Below are 18,479 nucleotides of genomic sequence, written 5' to 3'. Positions count from 1 at the left end.
ATGGTAGAACAGATATTTCTGAAAATTCATCACAAAGCTCGGAGCTTTACTACTACCTACAAAAGAAAATTTAACAAAGGTTCGGGCAGTTTTCCTGAGTTTTCTCATACATAAACCCAATCATTGAATTTTTAATAGGGATGGGCCTTACAATGAATAAACGATTTCAGAAAATGACAGTTTGACAGTTAATCCGAGAAGTCTTTGTCTATTGTCAATTGAATATTGAGTTTTATAAAATGAAAAAACCGACCAAAAAATCAAAGTAATAACGAATTAATGATTATTTACAAATCACACTTACTACAAACTTCTTTTTCAAATTAATTTGACCATTTATCGATTATTCTATCCAATTTCAAGAGAGATTGATAGACAAAATTGAACTTTAAAAGTCATCACTCGATAACTCAATTGAACACTCATAATCGTAACTTTTACAACACTATTTATAACTGAGCTGCAACTTACACCTTTGCAAGCGAATTTTAATTCTAGGGAACGGTTCCAAAAGTTTATTTGTTCGTGTTTTAAATACCACAAGGACGTGTGTACTTAAATATACTAAGTGTGTCAAAACTAAAATGTTTTGGACAGTCATTCCTGTAGTATAAATCGTTCTACATAAGCCTTCCTTCTACCCTCGTAGTGCTAGTTTGCTTCACGTCGACAGTGTACCGAAATTTCACCATGAAAGTCACTGTAACCACGCTCAACGATGAGATTTTCGTTCTCGACGTCTCCGAAGACTTGGAGCTGGAGAATTTCAAGGCGTTCTGTGAAATAGAGTCGGGTTTCCCGGCCAAAGACATCACACTGAATTTCAATGGAACACCACTGTTGGACGACAAGAAATCTTTAAAAGCACATGGTGTCCACGACGGCGATGTTATCGTGCTCATCCACATGCTGCAATCCGCCACAAACACCAACATGAACGACTCAAGCCAAGGTGCCTTTGTTACACTCACTATTTTTGTTTACTTGAAACTGCATTGTCATTCCCTTGATGTTGATAATCATGACAATGCATGTCATTTTGATGTTAATTTTACAACTGGCTGTAAAGCACAATTTAGAAAAAAAATGAGATGAATCATATTGACATTTGTGTCACACACATTTTCTCCATTTTGTATTGTTTTACAGGAATAAAATAAATTAAATCATTAAAAAAACTGTATATATTTTGCAGCTTTGCCAAGCGGCTTAGCAACTTTAGACTTTAGTAACATCCGAGTGCCACCGGAAGCAGCGAGTACCTCAATGGCTGCAAGGAATCCTCCGGTTGAAGAAGACCCTAGGATCATCAGGGAAATGTTTCTTGCAAACCCTGATCAGCTTGCTCTACTGAAACAAAATAATCCACGATTAGCTGATGCCCTGCTGAGTGGCAATCTTGGTATGTATAATAGCAGGCCGCTTTAGGCTTGTACTGTATACTGTGAAAATCATTGTGTTCTGTCTCCTTACCAAATCTAAAAATACCATTTTTTGTAGATACATTTGCTTCTGTGCTCAGAGAACAAATATCTGCTAGGACTGAGCGTCAGCAACAAAGAATAAGGTAAAAATATCAATGTAAAATGGTAATTTTGTATACCATAACGAACTGTATTATGTTAGTGCTTAAAACATTGTTTATTGTAACTTTCAGGATGATGAATTCCGATCCTTTTGACACGGAGGCTCAAAGAATGATTGCAGAAGAAATCAGACAAAAGAACATAGAGGCAAACATGGAAGCGGCAATGGAGTACAATCCAGAAACTTTTGGAACCGTTGTCATGTTGTACATTAACTGTCATGTGAATGGGTAATGTTCTGTAATTTTTTTACCTTCCTTTTTTATACAAAATCATTCCAGTAAAGAATCGAAATGATTAATTTATAAATCTGTGATTTAATTTCAGATTTCCTGTAAAAGCATTCATTGACTCTGGTGCTCAAACTACTATAATGTCTGCGGCTTGTGCTGAGCGGTGTAACATTATGCGTCTGGTGGACACTAGGCAAGTTATTTCTTTTGTCTTTATGTTCTTATTTATATTTCATTTAAAAAATCTTTTATACATCATTTGGAACGAACCCACAGCAACTTTGTAATTCTAATACAAATTTGACTTTCAAACATAATCAATGTATTTTTTATCGTCTTTCTTTGTTTCTTGATGACAGAACTTATAAATCACGTTATAATCTTAATGTAAACTACATATTTATTGGTTGGCAAAGTAGCTAAATCATCAATTTCGTAATCTTACTAATTACTTCAGTTGATTTTTACTTAATGCTCTTTAATTATAGTTCATTAGTTCACTAACATAATTATCTTCTTTAAGCTATAATACAAACAAATAGCTGATGATATTCATAATAAAAAAGTTGCTATGTTAATGATATGGGTGTTTTTATGTATAATGATAAAAACAAATATTTAAATATCCAGGGATTATTTATTACCTTGGGAGTCTCATTCTCATATTTTTTTGCAGATGGGCAGGCATAGCCAAAGGTGTGGGTGTACAAAGAATTATAGGCCGTATCCACATGGTTCAGATGCGGATCGAGAAGGATTTCCTTACCACTTCCTTCTCTGTGCTGGAAGAGCAGCCCATGGACATGTTACTTGGACTTGATATGCTTAAGAGACATCAGGTAAAGAAAAGAAAATAATTTGATTTAATTCATTTACTATTTTTCGTTGAGACAAATAGCACTCTAGATAAGATCTGACCCAATATAGACCTATTCTTATCTCCCATACTCAGTATCTAAAATGTAGAGATAACAATGTCTATAGTCCAGGCAATATGTTTTTGAAATCTTATCCTTTCTATTTGTTTGAGAATTGATATTTTCTTCAAAAATATGCCTCCAGAGTCCAGAAGTCCAGATGATAACAAAAGTAAACAACGTTATGAGATGTTTTTCAGACTTGATTAATGGAATCTTTAAAAGTTTTTTTAACCTTATAATAATATTAAATGAAGGAAATACTTTACCATTTCACAGTCTTTTCTTGATATTATTTGTCATTAAAGCCTTCATTGAACAAAATATTGCCATTTAATCAAATATTTTACTGTTTACTCACAGTGCAACATTGACCTGAAGAGAAATGTCCTTCGCATTGGCACAACTGGTACAGAAACCCCTTTCCTGCCCGAATCCGAACTGCCAGAGTGTGCCCGTCTGTCTGGCTACTCCGAGGATGAGATCGTCAACCAATCCATGAAGGATCACGAGGAGCGCCAGGTCAAAGAGGCGATGGAAAAGTCCAAACAAGGTGGGAGAGGGAAAAAAAAGTAAAAAATATCAACGCTTACTGTGCATGTGCGAAATGTTTGTGATAAAGCTGCAACGAAACAAGTAACGTATTGATAAAATAAAAATCGTAAAATTGCATGTTGTTTTTGTGTAGATTTGTGTCTACTTATGTAGAAAAGGGACTCCACAGAGGACAATACTATTTGTACAGGGTACAAATGGGGTACCTTTGCATCTCGGGTTCCATATCTGATACAGTTAATAAGAGATTTATATTTTTATGGAAAAGGACCTCGTGGATGGTCCCTCGTCTGCACAGGCTTTTGGTGTGTTGGATTATTTGGCGTGCAAACTGCCAAATAACTAGTTCACTGTTAACGTTATTTTAGTTCTAACTTGTATCTTATATCATACACAATTTTCTTTTGTTGTACACAACAATTTGTCTTTTCATCTTTTCAATAATTAGTGAAGGTATAATAATGAGTAATTGCAAAGTTAACGTTACAACATAACAATACTAATGATTGACACTGACACAATAATCTAATGACCAGCTTTTCCGTCCATTAATTAATTAATAAAATAACAGTGTACTTTCAGAAAGTTAACAATCCTGGGTATGAGTATAATATGCTGACTTATGTAATTATCCCGCACTGGCTGTTTGTTACATGCAAGTTCCAATTGACTGCTTTCTTACTATTTGCGAATGATGTGTTATTTTCTAATTATATGTTATTTATGTATCGTTTTACACATCATTCATATTATGTTTCCTTTTAGCAATGCAATGCCAGTAAGGGTGTTTTCATACAAGTATTAATTATTGTAATGCGTGTAATACGCAGCATAAGGTAGCAGGGAATCACTGGACGCAGGCCGCTACCAATCGATCAACATGGAAAACATTGGGGGAGGCTTATGTCCAGCAGTGGACGTCCTATGGTTCGTTTCAGCCAAATGACGTCCACTGCTGGACAAAGGCCTCCCCCAAGGTTTTCCACAATGAACGGTCCTGCGCTGCCCGCATCCAGGCTCTTCCCGCGACCTTTACCAGATCGTCGGTCCACCTAGTAGGAGGCCTGCCCACGCTACGTCTTCTAGCCGTCCTATGGCTGAAATGATAATGATGATGATGTGGAATACGCACTATTAAACTAAAAATAAATGTAATAAATACTTGTATGAAATACCTTCTTGTTTATTTTCTGCAAGCAAATGGTGTCAGTTAAGTACTGTTAAAAATATGTCTGTCTAGTTTCATTTTAGTGCACTTGTAACTCAATGAAAAACTAGTTGTTTTTCCTCGTAGTAATAAAAATACACTGCTTTCCAACTAAATAGCTGTCAATTGTAGCATCCATAGACAAGTTTCAAATGTAATAAAACAAACCATAGCAAAAAAATAAGGCAAAACCTATTGAAATTAGAACCAGTTTCATAAAACTAAAACTTAGAAGACTAGTAATTATTGTTTAACAATATCGTCACCATGGAAGCATTAGAAATTTATATTTTGATTGTTTATAGTTCGTTTCATCCACGAAGACGCGCGGGGTCCGGGGAGCCTGATCCGACCAATCCGAGCGTCATGATTGTAGTGTGCGCGCGCACTCACGGACATTGTCCAATAGGGATGTTTCCTGGGTCAAAAAGCAAGAGTTTTAATTAGTCCGTCAGTTAACTTATCAAAAAATAATCTATACGTATTTTTCAGTTTTTCAAACTAATGAAAATTTAAAGAGATAAAGCGCGCTAAAGTTCAAAACAAGAGGCCCGTGACGTCAATGAGTGCTTAAAACTGCCGCACTTTGTGACGTCGCGCGGAACTTCAACGCACCATAACTATGTAATTATTTGTTAGATTGACAAATAAAAATATACGAGTCCAATATTTTTTGATATTAAACATGACGGACTAAAAAAAATTTTTTAGAAAACTAGCCTGTTGCAACGCTGCCAATGCCAACAATGCCGCTCGAATTGGTCGGATCGGGTTCCCCGCACCCCGCGCTTCCCTCGAACCCGCGCGTGTTAGTGGATGAAACGAACTATATCAATGATAGTACTTATGCTTTCATCTGTTTGAATAGTGTAGTAAACTTAGTGTTAACCTGGCTGATTTATTTTTATCTAGCGGAACCAAACTCGTCCCAGTTTTCGAGACAATCTTCAGCTGGCCAGTCCACATCTTCACAGGCGAACCCTAGACTTGGTAAATATTTATTTGGAAATAAAAAAAAATAAAAAAAACGTTTATTTGGCACAACACAATACAAATTAAAACTTAAAATTAAAATAAAATTGTACCAAACAGGTCCTCGCTCAGCATAAGCCGAGGCACGTAGTACCTCGACGCTGATATTCTGCGAGCACCGCATACCGCACCAAATAATATATGAACATAACTTCTTTATCAAATATTGGTACACTATTGAAGTCATGATAAGTCTGTATTTCGATGATTAGCGCAAACGTATACAGAGTTATTCGTAAAGCATCAGCAACCGCTAAATTTTTGTATTCAGTTACCTAAGATGTCAAAAATTCACTGATACCAAAGTATCTACGTTTGCGTAGCCTAACAATTAACTAAGTAATAACAATCACCATTATTTTTACAGGTTTGGGCGACCCCAGCCAAACTATACTCCCGACTGACAGATTTGGCGAGAATGAGGTAGAAGAAATTGTGAATCTTGGATTCACCAGAGAACAGGTTGGTAATATACTTACAACTTACCTTAGCTTGCAGCTTCGCGCCTGAATTTCAGTAGACAACAAAATATGCTTTATTTTTAGGGTTCCGTACTCAAAGGGTAAAAACGGGATCCTATTACTAAGACTCCACTGTCCGTCTGTAACGTCTGTGTGTCACCAGGCTGTAGCTCATGAACCGTGATACGTGGTGATACTTAGTAAATTTTTTCACAGATGATGAAATTTTTCTGTTGCCGTTATAACACTGACAGAATAAAATAAAATTTTTAATGGTGTTCAGAAACAAACAAACGTATTTTTTTTCTTTTTTGCTCAAACTATTTACATACCTACAAGCTTGTACGGAATACTCATAGATTTCACAGCTCAGTTTTAATAAATAATCATTTTTCATTAATTCCTTGTCTCGTGTGGTGTACAAATAAAATGTGATCTATCTATCTATCTTCTTCCAGGCCATCGTCGAGTTGCGTCGATTCAACGGCGACAAGACGCAAGCCACAGTGGCTCTCTTCGCCAAGTCTCTCAAGTTCTGATGACGATGCCTGGCCTGGGAATCAGCACACCACTATTCGGTTGAAGTAATGCTTTGTTTTAACTATTATTATTTAAGTACGCACATTCGTACTACATCGACATAATTATACACACTATACAGGGTGGAAACGATAAGTGATCTCACTCGATTATTTCTAAACTATACAAGATATCCAAAATTTGGTTACTGATCCTGAAAGTGCTTCACGAGCTCTATCCAACGGTATCAATAATAAGTGACAAAATAAACTGGATCTATCCGAAATTTCAATGTTTCCAGCTTCCATACATTTAGTAAAACCACATAAAATTAAAAACTATACAAGATATCTCAAAACTGGTTACTGATCCTGAAAGTGCTTCACGAGCTCTATCCAACGGTACCAATAATAAGTTACAAAATAAACTGGATCTATCCGAAAATTCAATGTTTCCAGCTTCCATACATTTAGTACTCCCACAGTCATGGCACTCATGTCTTGATAATATTATAGCAAGTAAAGCCTAAAACCAATATTTTCCATGATTAATTTTAAATTAGAATGCATGTTACGAGTTAAATTTAAGTGTTTATTATTTAATAAAATAAAAATAACACTTCTAATATTGTGTGGCTGGCATACATTTAGTATGGAGGCTGAAAACATTGAATTTTCGGATAGATCCAGTAAATTCTGTAACCTATTACTTATACCATTGGAAAGAGCTCGTGAAGCACTTTCAGGATCAGTAACCAGTTTTTCGATATCTTGTATAGTTTAGAAATAATCGCGTGAGATCACTTATCGTTTCCACCCTGTATACATATCTTCTTTCTGTACATTTCTGATGTTTGATTTCTGATTACTTAGTCTACGTAGATCGCTGACGCACGCAGTGTCTGCAATGAGGGTTTTCGCGTATGAAAAATGCGCCAGATGGCAATACGTAGACGCGAGGTCCAAATGCTGCATGATTGGTTATTTTTGACATGACATTGACAGATATGTCAAAATCCACCAATCACGCAGCAGTCAGACCCCACATCCACGTCCCGCCATCTAGTGGATCTTTCATACGCGAAAACCCTCATTCTTCAAACAAAATTGAGGGACTATTCTTGTCAATCAACTGACTTACTTTTAGACCCTGACAATAACGGATTTAAATCTCGTCTCATATGATCAATTTTAAGTTTTAATAACTTTTTATAGCTTGACATAGTCAAGTCACCGGTTGCGTTCTATTTATTTTAGGGATCGGTGATGAATCATAAAACTGATATATTTGATTCAGGTCATTAAATAATACAAACTTACCTTCTACGGTATATTATGACAGCAAGCTAAGTTTTCTTAGTTTGTCTTTACCCCACGCTAATCTGTCAAGCTGTTCAGATTAGCATTTTTATGATATAGTTCCAAAATACTGAACTGTCCTACGCATGACATTGACAGTGGGGCGCCACCGTCAATACCGGATCGCTGGTTCCGATTTTTGCCATGTTGGAAACCATATAGTTGAACGATGGTAGCGCCCCCTGTCATTGAGTTTGGTGGGACAGTTCAGCGTGGGTCATCTATACATTATTTTATATCAACTCTCGTTCCGTTTATTACGTTAGTGACGCCGCGCTGCGACTGCGCTTCCAGAAATTATAATTATGTAAAGTAGTGCGGCGAGCGCGCCGCAGTGGTATACTGCCGCGCTAATTTGAAGGCGCTTTTAGCGTTTGAATAAATTCCGAATCAATTCGTGTTCATTATTGAATTGAAAGTCACGAAGAAATGATTAGCTAAGCCTAGGCGAAGACCACCGACTTTTAGTTGGGCGATAGTTGGGTCGGGCTGTTAATCAGTATGGAGATGTATGAAAGTGCGCGCATTACACCAATTTGATATCGGCCGATTCATCATACAAATTAGAATCGGGCCCAACAATTGGCCGATTAAAAGTCGGTGAACTGCGCCTAGGCTAAACGTTTTTTGTCAATCACTAAGTATGTCAGTTGGTCATGGTACTTTTGTACCTTGGAGTAAGATGAAAGATAACTTCATCATTGTCACTTAACAATGAACAAGTTACTTTGATCGAATAGTTTGTGATAAATGTAAGTTAAGTTTTGGGACCTACAGGTGTAGGACGACTACGCCGAATTTTATGCGGCATTTAGTAATAGGTAGTAATCGTAAATTTTCTAAAGACTAATTGATCGGTTAATGATAATATGTAAAACCACACCTAAAAAAACACCGTTAATTACATTATCAAAAAATATTGGACATGTTTATTTTAGTTTCTTTGAAGTTATGATGCGTAGAAGTTCCCCGTTACGTCACAAAGTGCTACACTGTTAAAAGCACGCCTTGACGTCAAGGGGTTCTTTTGACCTGGCGCGCTATATCTTTTTCAACTTTCATTAGTTTGGTGAAAAATACGTGTTGAGTATTTTTTTCTATGTTATACGACGGACTAATTCAAACTTGCTTTTTTACGCAGGAAACATCCCCTATTACTGAAGGGCTTCTCCCTAACGTTGTCTCCGTACAAACGTTAATGTCGTTTGGCTTATGCCCGTTTTCACCATCAATCCCTAATTTTTAAGTGACCCTTATGGTGAAAAATAACAGGAATTTTATTGTCATAGGGGTCACTTAAAAATAAGGAATTGATGGTGAAAACGGGCATTAGTCTCTTTTTCGTTTATAACGTCCAAAAATGCAGTTAATTTAGCTCAGAGGTTTCTTATTTTAATGAAGATATTAACAATATCTTATTAACAACTATAGTGGCAGACATAATTATATTAAAAAACGGAAACGGTGTTAGTGAGTAGTCTACTGGTTTTACACATTATTTGACTAACTGTTGACATTTACCCCCGCATTCTAAGATTTTGCTAACTTCAAGAGAGGATGGGTCAAAGATAAAGTTACACATTCTGGTAATGACATGAACTTTGATATTCCATCCCACTGAGTTGAAAAAAAAATCTTCGAATACGGGTATAGATAGTACGAAGTCTGAAGCAATCTAACACATATTTAAATTGGTACGTGTACAGCATACGATGTAATAAGCAATAATTATTAATTTTCATGTCACTAGGACTGATAATATTATAAGATAAAAATACATAAAAAACACAACTTGTGAAGTAAAAAAAAACAAAAGAGTTTAGGCTGCTCTTCAGTCAAAACTTAACCTGATCATAATAGGGGTTAGACATTAGATTAATTTATCATATCATTTGCTTCGCTAGATTTAAATAAATTTCAATCTACCTAACATTATTTAATCGCAATAATAATTAAGTAATAAGAGTTGCATTAATTCGACAAAACGCGACAATAAATATGTGAAAATTACATCGCTTGCTGTTTTCGTTCCAATATTCAAATTAATTTTATATTCTTCATAATGAATTACCTATATTATTATATTTTTATACCAAATAGTTCTAAAAGAGTGTGAAATCGCATGTCTAGCCTTTCGTACATACATAACCTATGCTCTATATAATAGTAACAATAATAATAGTGTTTAGTTATGAGTTGAGCCCATTTGGAGCTTCATGAGTTCATGAACAGTTCTTCCACCACACCCATGTTTTCATATAAAATATTTTAGAGAAACATATTTAGTGTTCATTGAGTGTCAATATTGAAAAACGTGGGAAACTTCATAATTTCATCAGAAAAAAGTTAAAACCGAAGCTATCTACGCAAGGTAAGGATTTAATGATGTTGCTATAAAAAGTATTTAATTATTATTTTCATAATAATTAATATTAAAGGCGACAAGACCGAAGACGAAAACCGTCATCAGCAGTCCCAAAACTGGCAGCAGATGAAGTTAAAGTCAAAGTAAGATGGCAATGCATGAAAACCGAAAAATTGAAAATACGATATGCATTGAAAAGTACCACATTTGAGCGCATTGTCCTCCTTGCTTAAGGACAATGTTTTTTAAATACTTAATATTTTTTAATTGGATTGCTTAATTCTCTTTACATGCCTCCTGAAATTTATTTAACAATATTTTTCTCATGTTATAGTTGCACTTGGGTCTAAATGGGTTAATAATTGTATCGCTCAGTCTGATATATTATAATCGTAAATCGTATTTACTAATAACATAGTGTACCGAAACTTATGATACATGTTCACAATGTGGATTGGTGTACATCACACTGCCGGTATTCTGACTTATGAACGAACATACTATGTTTGTACAGGGATGATGACACCATCGTATTTGATCTAATACATCTGTTTTACACACATATAAAATACTTGACTATAATGATTATTAAATTATCCTATGCGTTACACAGTTGGATACGTTACTACCGTTGATCGGTAGTGTCATCATATATCTGTAAAACGATGCTATATAAATATAAGTATTTTATATCAAGTCTATAATATTTTCTTTTGACTATTTTTCTGTGTAAAAGCCTAGTCGGAAAATAGACCAGTTTTAAAGATTTTTTTTGAATATTAATTGTATTCAAATTCAGAAATAATTTTTGCATGGGCAATGGAATGTACGATCAAATTATTATTGTATTTTTAACCAAAAGTTTTAATAATTATTTTTGTAAATAATAAATAGAATACTTGTAGCTTTGGTTGTAATCGATTGACAACGTAATAAAAATCGTCTATCAAAATTAGTACAAAAAAAGAGCAATTTAATAGTACGCTTTTAAAGTGTAATAATTATAATTCCTCAAAATGCTATGTTTGGGAATATACAGGTTGTTGCAAAATTAGCTCGTGACACTGACACCAGAAATGATCTTAAGACGCATCGAACAAGTCTATTGAGTAAATTTTTAAATAACTAATATCGGTTTATGTTTTTAAACTTATACAACTTCCAAATTGGACATATTAAGCTTGTTGTGTCGGCCCAGCTACCTCCAGTGTCAGTGTGACGTGCTAATTTTGGGACCCTGTATTAATATATTTTACTACATTATCTTCCTTCGATGATACATTCAGCCTTGTATAATAATAGTATCGAATTATAAAGATTTTCATTATTTTGCAGCTTTTATATAATGGAAAATGATCGGGGTTACATGGAAATTATTTTAATAATAAATAAGTATAATGCGTAGACTAAACTAGAATTTATGTTACATGTTTTGTATGTTTTCAACTCTGAAAATAAAGGTTTTTATATAATTCTTTTCTTTCACTCCTCGTTAAATAAAATGACGGATCTAGCTTTATTGATATTTTTATTATTTAACTTACAAAATGCAATAATCTATCTGTTTCACAAACTTCTATAGTTAAACGGCTTGATATATGTGAACATTAAAAGAAAGTTTTACTTATAACTGGCGCCAACGGATAAATAGTTAAGACTACTTCCAACTGTGGCATCAAACAAAAACGACGTGACACTGTTCAGTGCCCAACGCCATATGATTAGATGACACGCATCTGTGTCTTCAGCCATGTGGAAAAGAAAACAGTATTTTGACCATTTTTACACGTTCAAACCTTTTAGTTTGCATTCGAAGTCGAACGTGAACGGCCAGGCATATTGTTTTATGTTATTAGAAGCAAAATAAGTGTATTTTCTGGAAATGGAGGTTAAGTGACTTTTCTAATACAGTTGTACTAACCCTTTTCAACTTATTTTGCATTTCCTAACGATTTGGTTGATTACGAGGTATTATTAGGTCTAAAAATAATGTTTTGATTTTCCTCATAACAAATTTTAACTATACGAATGTAATAAAACTGCCATAATTATTTGATTATAGTTAATAGATATTCATAAAATAAGTATGTGAAAATTATTATTGTTAGTAAATAAATAAATAAATAAATCTTTGGACAATTTCACACAGCGCCAGCTAGCCCCAAAGTAAGCAACTTTAATGCTTGTGTTATGGGTGCTAGCTTAACGGATATACTACTTATATACTTTTTTTTTAAATACATAAATATTATATAGCCCGACCAGGAACATAAAAACCCTCGCCATATTGCGGAAAACTAATGGTACTAATTTCTTTTAATGGCAACAGTAACTGAAAACTTCATTGACATGTCACCTTGCATGTCAGTCTATTGCTGTCAAAGTGTAAACAAACTTTATTTTAAACTAGCTGACCCGGCGAACTTTGTTCCGCCTTAATGGCAATAAATAAGCAGACTTTTTTTTTTAATTTCGAACGGGATAAAAAGTATCCTATGTCCATCTCCTGGCTCTAAACTACCTCCCTGACAATTTTCAGCTAAATCGGTTCAGCCGTTCTTGAGTTATAAGCGAAGTAACTAACACGACTTTCTTTTATATATATAGATGCGCAATTGATTATGTGAATGAAATTGCTAAAATCTTTTTATAGTCGTGAAAGAAAAGTGGTTCACAATGTGTTAAAGTATTTGTCGAAGAGAAATACCAAGGGTTCGGACCATATTTTCATTGAATAATGTTTCCAACAAAGGTTGTCAAATTGACTGACATGTTTATCGTATAGTACAGTCCACTATGAAAATTAGCTGTGGTTTGTTTCAACTACCTATTTTAAAGTTTTTTGTCACTTTGTAAGTGTTGAATTTTATGGAATTCGGAAAAAGTACCGAGTTTGAAGCGTTCATGAGCAGACATTGCAGTTGAATATTCAAGTTCTGAATTTGATTATTGATGAAAATTAAAATAAATCCTACTAGCTCGATTGATGGTTTCATTTAATTTATTTAAACCAGGTTACCTTATAATCTTTTTCCTTAATTTATGAAAATATCAAATGATTCCGTAATCCTGAATCCTGATACATAAAATTATAGCCTATTAATTTAACACAGGTACGACTGTACTCAGTGTTGCACTATCAAATGCAATTGGCGCGCCTCTATGCCAGGGTTTTTATGTTCCTGGTCAGGCTTATACATAGTCACACCCAGACCCGTTACAGAAATTAAAATTCATCATTTCAATTTCTGCCCGGCCGGGAATCGAACCCGGGACCTCTCGGCATAGTAGTCCGTTCTGAACCACTACACCAAACGGCCGACAAAGTAACAGTAAAAAATAACTTTTTGCCTTTTTTTATGGATAACCATAATAAATTATTATAATGGCAGTCTTAGCAAAATGTTATAAATAATTGAAGTCTATTTATTGTTTAATATTACAATTAACGCAACTTTCAAAAAAGGTTTGTGATCCCTATTTTTTTTTTACAATCTTACAATACCTAGAAACGAAGGCTACGTACATAATGTACGTGGGTAAAATTTCCCTGAACCTGCCTAACGCCACACTCAAAAAAGTGATGACACTGAAACGTGCCATCCGCAACGAATCAGGAAACCGCACAGAAAAAAAAATGGTAGGTATGTTCCGTATTTGCCTCCTTTCTGTTTTTGCCTACTAAAATTTATTATTCCTTTGGAATTCCGCTAGGTATATGTATTAATTGTCTATATTATGCAAAAATTTATTTTAAAAATCATGGTTTTCCAAACAAACGTCCATATTACGGTGGACGTAATTTTCGTAACTTTTCATTCCTCAGCCGAATGATATTAATGTGGCAGAGATGTGTGTTTCAACAAGATGATGTTACCATCCAACCAGCACGCGACACATTCAATTTATTGCGGGAAACATTAGATGAGCGCATAATTTCGCTCGATGGATCTTTGAATTTGCCTCCACAATCGGGTGATCTCACATATATGGATTTCTCTGGGGATATGTGAAGTCCACTACTGCGCAGATAAACTACGGAATTCAATGCCAACATTCGTCGCGTTATTGCCGATGTATGGCCCCAGTTGCTCGAAAAAGAAATTGAAAATTGGCATCTCGATTATGCTACATTTGAGCCAACCGTGGCGCCCTTTGGCCCGAAATCATTTTGAAGCATAAATGGCATAAGAACATCTTTTAAACAAAACCAATACCATGTGAATCAAACATATTTTTACATATTTTATTTCCTTTTAAAGTTGTAACCTCTAAAAAAAACACCCTATATAACAATAGCGCCAAAAAGGTCGCTTCTGCAGAACTAGACGACCGAGAAAGAAATTTGTGTAATAACAAATTACTAATTACCAGAACTTTGACAAATTACGATCTATGTTCACGAAATCCTTATGTTTTCTTTATAATTCAGCCATATTTTCATTTATTACTTTTTGCTGCGCAATACTTAACCGTCTTTCTTTTTCAGATCATGCTGTATTTTTTATTCAACCATTAGGTATGGCAAATCTTTCATAGCCAGGATCATTATAATATTTTATTATTATATCAAGCGTGTCGGATTCGGTTTTAAGTATGAAATCCATTGGTTACTAGTCTAGTAGCAAGCTTTATACCTTTAAATAATTTTATCTGCCTGCTACCAAAATCAAACACATTCGTAAAATACATTTATTTTTGTAGTCTATAAATATAAACAGTTGTCTACACCTATAATTAGTTACAATAGGAATAGATTATTCATACCAATCATATTATCTGCAGAGCCGCTGAGCCTCAAATCCTCAATGGATAATTCCATTCTATGATATGATCATAATATAAATAAGTTATAAACGCATATTTATATACAAACTGTTACGTTCTACCTGACTCAATGTACGGTCAACAGCACGTCAACGTAAACACTGTGGTATCTTACGTAGTTGCGAAGGGGCGACTTTGTAACGAAAATGTATAGCTTGATGTGCTGTCGACTGTACTATAGTTAAATTTGTTTTAACAGCCTAAAAAGGAAGATTTAAAATTCAGTAAAAAATATCAACACTGCGAACTCGCTGTCCACCAGCTAATGTGTTGAATGAATGGAGAAGTGTCTAAGAAAAGAGTTAACATAATGTTAAAATTTCGCTTGGCGCTAAAGATTGCTTTAGGATGTTATTATTTATCATCAGAATATTTTTGGGTAGGTAAACCTACTCTTAATATGCGAACGTAGAAGCTTTTTGTAATATTTATAAAATAACTAGTATAAATCAGTAGTAATATTTCTAATTAATTTATTTTAGCATAACTTGCACACAGCTTCGATGGACAGCGAGCATAAATAATAAATCGCAATGCAAAATTTAATCTGTTATAATACATGAACACTAATGAGTTTATTTTATGAACTAACAATTCAGTCACAAACGAAACATTAAACAACATCGTCAACATCTGCTGGTTGAGAAGCCAGCTTATTCGCCATTGCAGTGAGAATGTCGGTTAGCCTCGCGAATCTCTGGTAGGGGGTGGTTAAGGCTCCCCTCTCTCCCCAGAGGAAGTTGATGTGGAATTCTGTTCTGAATAGTTCCAGTAAAGTGGGGTCGAGGGTCGGACCGAGAGAAGACATCTCCTGGACAACAGTTCTGGCGTTTCTCTTGAAGGTGTCGACTTGGTTTGGGAATTGGCGCGCGGTCTCGAGGTGGGCAGCCGTCGCGTTGAAGTCGAAGTCCAGGGTGTTCATCAGACTGCTAGGGAAGGTGTCGTCTGGCGGCATCAGACCTCCGCCTTCACCGTCTGCGGACACAAGTAAGTGGCTATTAATTAAAAGTTATTTGTCTGCAATTCAATGCAGATTTGAAAGCTATCAAGGTATATCATCAACGAAATATCACAATAACATTTCTTAGGCTAGCTTCTAACAACATTCAAATCCACAACGACAGCTGTGTTTGTATTCCAATACCTAAGTGGACAGACCTGGTGGGTCTGGAGAAGCCGTGTTTAAGTATAATTGTTACTTACCAAATAAATGGAAGCACAGTATAGGAGGCAAGACGTAAGGTGTGGTGGTATTAGGAGGTAAGGGGTTAGTTCCCTCATTCATGCTTTTGAAGCAAGGGCGTAGCTTCGCCTCGAACATGAAGGCATTGTCAGTATACACGCGCCGAAGTATGTTCCATGCATTCTCGAGGCACTCCACCTGGTCAAAAGAATAGTATTAGTACATCAAGTGGCTCTTCTGACACTAAAATACATACTATTTCAAATTATTTCATAGATGTGTATAAGCGAGAGCTTACCTGTGGCATACATAATCCGAACATAATGGCTGAAAAGCCATACAGATTCCCAAGAGCGGTTTTTGTTTCAACTGCCAGCAGTATCCAATCATTGATTGTGTCAGCTCTCTGTCTGTCCGTCTGGCAAGTCAGGATAGTCACGGCAATCAGCAGACGATAAGTTTCCACTCTGAAAAAATACAAATGTAGGTTAGGTATGTTATGGATCATGAATGTTACTATGTATTTTATAACCATTCAGATCGTTACCTTTCAATTACGTCCATTCGCAAAGGTCTGCCTTGCGGTAAGAAGCACAACTCTAAACCTGATGCAGTTTTGTCCAATCCCTCGATCTGAATTGCATCATCCAAAAGAAAATGCAAATCAACCTTCGTCATATGATTCGCCAATATCCGCGGGCCTGATGTCCTGAGGAGCAACTTTATGGTATGCAGCGTTTCAGACTCCAGAGGCTTCGTCAAACCAGTGGGAATTATTTGTGAATGGAAATTCTCCAGATTTATTCTGGAATCAACGACATAGTCCAAGTTTTCTGCTTGCAACAGCCTCGCTTCCGTTAGGTCGTAATCAAATTGCTGCTTTATGGTGGGTGTCACCAAATTGTAGTCCGACTCGATTCGTTTGTTAGGGTCGCTGTGGGCTGAGCTCTGAGTGGAATCCCCCGAACCATTGCCAGAGTCTGATCCAGAAACATGGTACAAACGCTGGAGTTCTAAACGCCTCTCATCGGCTTTTGGTCCGTCGTACCTCGCCGGCTTAGCTGGAGGGCTAGTCGGCAAGTTAGCATCCCATGTGCTGGAACTGGAATTAGATTCGCTGGAAAAGTTTTTGTTGTGCTTGTTCGTTTGACTTTGAATTACCCCGTCGGCGCTAGCGCTTTTTCCGTGGTTAACATGTTGGCCCATATCGATTGGAGTGAGTGAATGTGATCGTTGCTTTTTAAAAGGCACTCTTAGCTGTAATAACCCTGGTTTGGCTGCAAAATGGCTGTAGAGACTGTAAGGGTTGCCGTAATTTGCGGCGTCGCCCACAGGTGACATAGCGGAGCTGACATCATCACTCGGAATGTAATTCGTCAGAGGCACAACACGGTTCGCCGGGTATTGAATCCGGGCCCCTGATGCTGCTGATATGGGCTTCCCTGATCCAACGTATGATGTAATGAGATCTGCTACGGTATCATAAGCTTCATCTTCGAATTGATACTGGTATCTTTCGTATACTGTTTCAGGATGGACTACGATCTGTAAATACATTTGTAACAAAATTACAAGCTGTTGAATTAACTAACGAAATCCGCACGCATATTCAACGTATCTAATTCTCAATATTTTTTTTTTACCATAAAAAACTTGGGATAACAAATTACTATATTACTTAGCTAAGCACAATGTAAGATACAAATAAGTATTTACTCTCAAAAAGTCGCGCGCGCGCGTTGGTCTTAAGTAGGTAGATTATATTAAAATATTCACTTACCCGCTGTATCACGAAATGGAGATGTTGCCCATTAGACCGACAACTAAGGACGTAGTTGTCGGGTTGGGAGGATGAATCCCGAACCAGAAATTCTCTATCTTGCTGCAGAAGGTTTTCAGCTGAAGTGCGACTTAGAGCTCCGTGATACCAGCCATGGGATATAATTTGATCGGATGGCAATGAAAACTCCCATTCCAGCAGTCCAGATGTGGACATGGCACTTGTGTCCTGAAATATTAGAAACGCGTTATAAGAGGGAACGAACAAACGTATTTCAATGGAAGCTTTACTTGAATCAATCGTGAACAAACACATAGCAAAAATAATAGCTACCAGGCTCATAAACGAATACTATCTAGCATACACTTACCATTTCTGGAGGTTTTTTGTTGTTTTATAACGATAAGGTTAAGTTTTTCATGGAAAGTTGTTGCGTCGGGTGTTGTTGAGGGGTGG

The 18,479-nt window shown here is 35.9% G+C and overlaps 2 protein-coding genes across 3 annotated transcripts; one reads left to right on the top strand and one right to left on the bottom strand.

The window, feature by feature from the left end:
* Nucleotides 1–455: 455 nt before the first annotated feature.
* rngo (DNA damage inducible 1 homolog rngo) lies at nucleotides 456–11,571 on the top strand. Of its 2 annotated transcripts, XR_003656037.1 has the most exons (11): nucleotides 456–952; nucleotides 1,196–1,402; nucleotides 1,501–1,567; nucleotides 1,658–1,816; nucleotides 1,914–2,012; nucleotides 2,496–2,658; nucleotides 3,100–3,289; nucleotides 5,411–5,488; nucleotides 5,898–5,992; nucleotides 6,450–6,647; nucleotides 7,331–11,571. XR_003656037.1 is itself a non-coding variant. In XM_028307179.1 (10 exons), exons 1-10 carry the CDS (start codon nucleotides 691–693, stop codon nucleotides 6,528–6,530), a joined length of 1,401 nt encoding a protein of 466 aa, XP_028162980.1. In that variant the 5' UTR covers nucleotides 456–690; the 3' UTR covers nucleotides 6,531–6,649. The 2 variants fall into 2 exon arrangements, 1 of the variants encoding a protein (XP_028162980.1); XM_028307179.1 differs by lacking the exon at nucleotides 7,331–11,571 and having other exon boundaries at nucleotides 6,450–6,649.
* Nucleotides 11,572–15,424: 3,853 nt separating this feature from the next.
* On the bottom strand, nucleotides 15,425–18,479 carry LOC114354673 (breast cancer anti-estrogen resistance protein 3). Its single transcript, XM_028307177.1, has 6 exons — nucleotides 18,394–18,479; nucleotides 18,024–18,251; nucleotides 16,791–17,788; nucleotides 16,542–16,710; nucleotides 16,264–16,441; nucleotides 15,425–16,035 (listed from the first exon to the last, which is right to left on the bottom strand). The coding sequence occupies exons 1-6, from the start codon at nucleotides 18,394–18,396 to the stop codon at nucleotides 15,674–15,676; spliced, it is 1,938 nt and encodes a 645-aa protein (XP_028162978.1). The 5' UTR covers nucleotides 18,397–18,479; the 3' UTR covers nucleotides 15,425–15,673.

This window comes from Ostrinia furnacalis, unplaced genomic scaffold (assembly GCF_004193835.3).
Source record: "Ostrinia furnacalis isolate ACB-3 unplaced genomic scaffold, ASM419383v2 OfSCF2106, whole genome shotgun sequence".
In the NCBI taxonomy this organism is placed as follows: Eukaryota; Metazoa; Arthropoda; class Insecta; order Lepidoptera; family Crambidae; genus Ostrinia; species Ostrinia furnacalis.
This window is presented reverse-complemented; position numbering and strand designations above follow the sequence as displayed.

What these genes read in the sequence shown, in the direction of transcription:
- rngo (XM_028307179.1), top strand. Translation starts at nt 691, where the DNA reads ATGAAAGTCACTGTAACCACGCTCAACGATGAGATTTTCGTTCTCGAC. An exon ending in ATGCGTCTGGTGGACACTAG is followed by an intron (nt 2,013 to 2,495) that starts GCAAGTTATTTC and finishes ATTTTTTTGCAG; the next exon opens with ATGGGCAGGCATAGCCAAAG. An exon ending in GATGGAAAAGTCCAAACAAG is followed by an intron (nt 3,290 to 5,410) that starts GTGGGAGAGGGA and finishes ATTTTTATCTAG; the next exon opens with CGGAACCAAACTCGTCCCAG.
- LOC114354673 (XM_028307177.1), bottom strand. An exon ending in CGAATGGACGTAATTGAAAG is followed by an intron (nt 16,711 to 16,790) that starts GTAACGATCTGA and finishes GTATTTTTTCAG; the next exon opens with AGTGGAAACTTATCGTCTGC. An exon ending in ACTGTGCTTCCATTTATTTG is followed by an intron (nt 16,036 to 16,263) that starts GTAAGTAACAAT and finishes TTGTGTCCGCAG; the next exon opens with ACGGTGAAGGCGGAGGTCTG.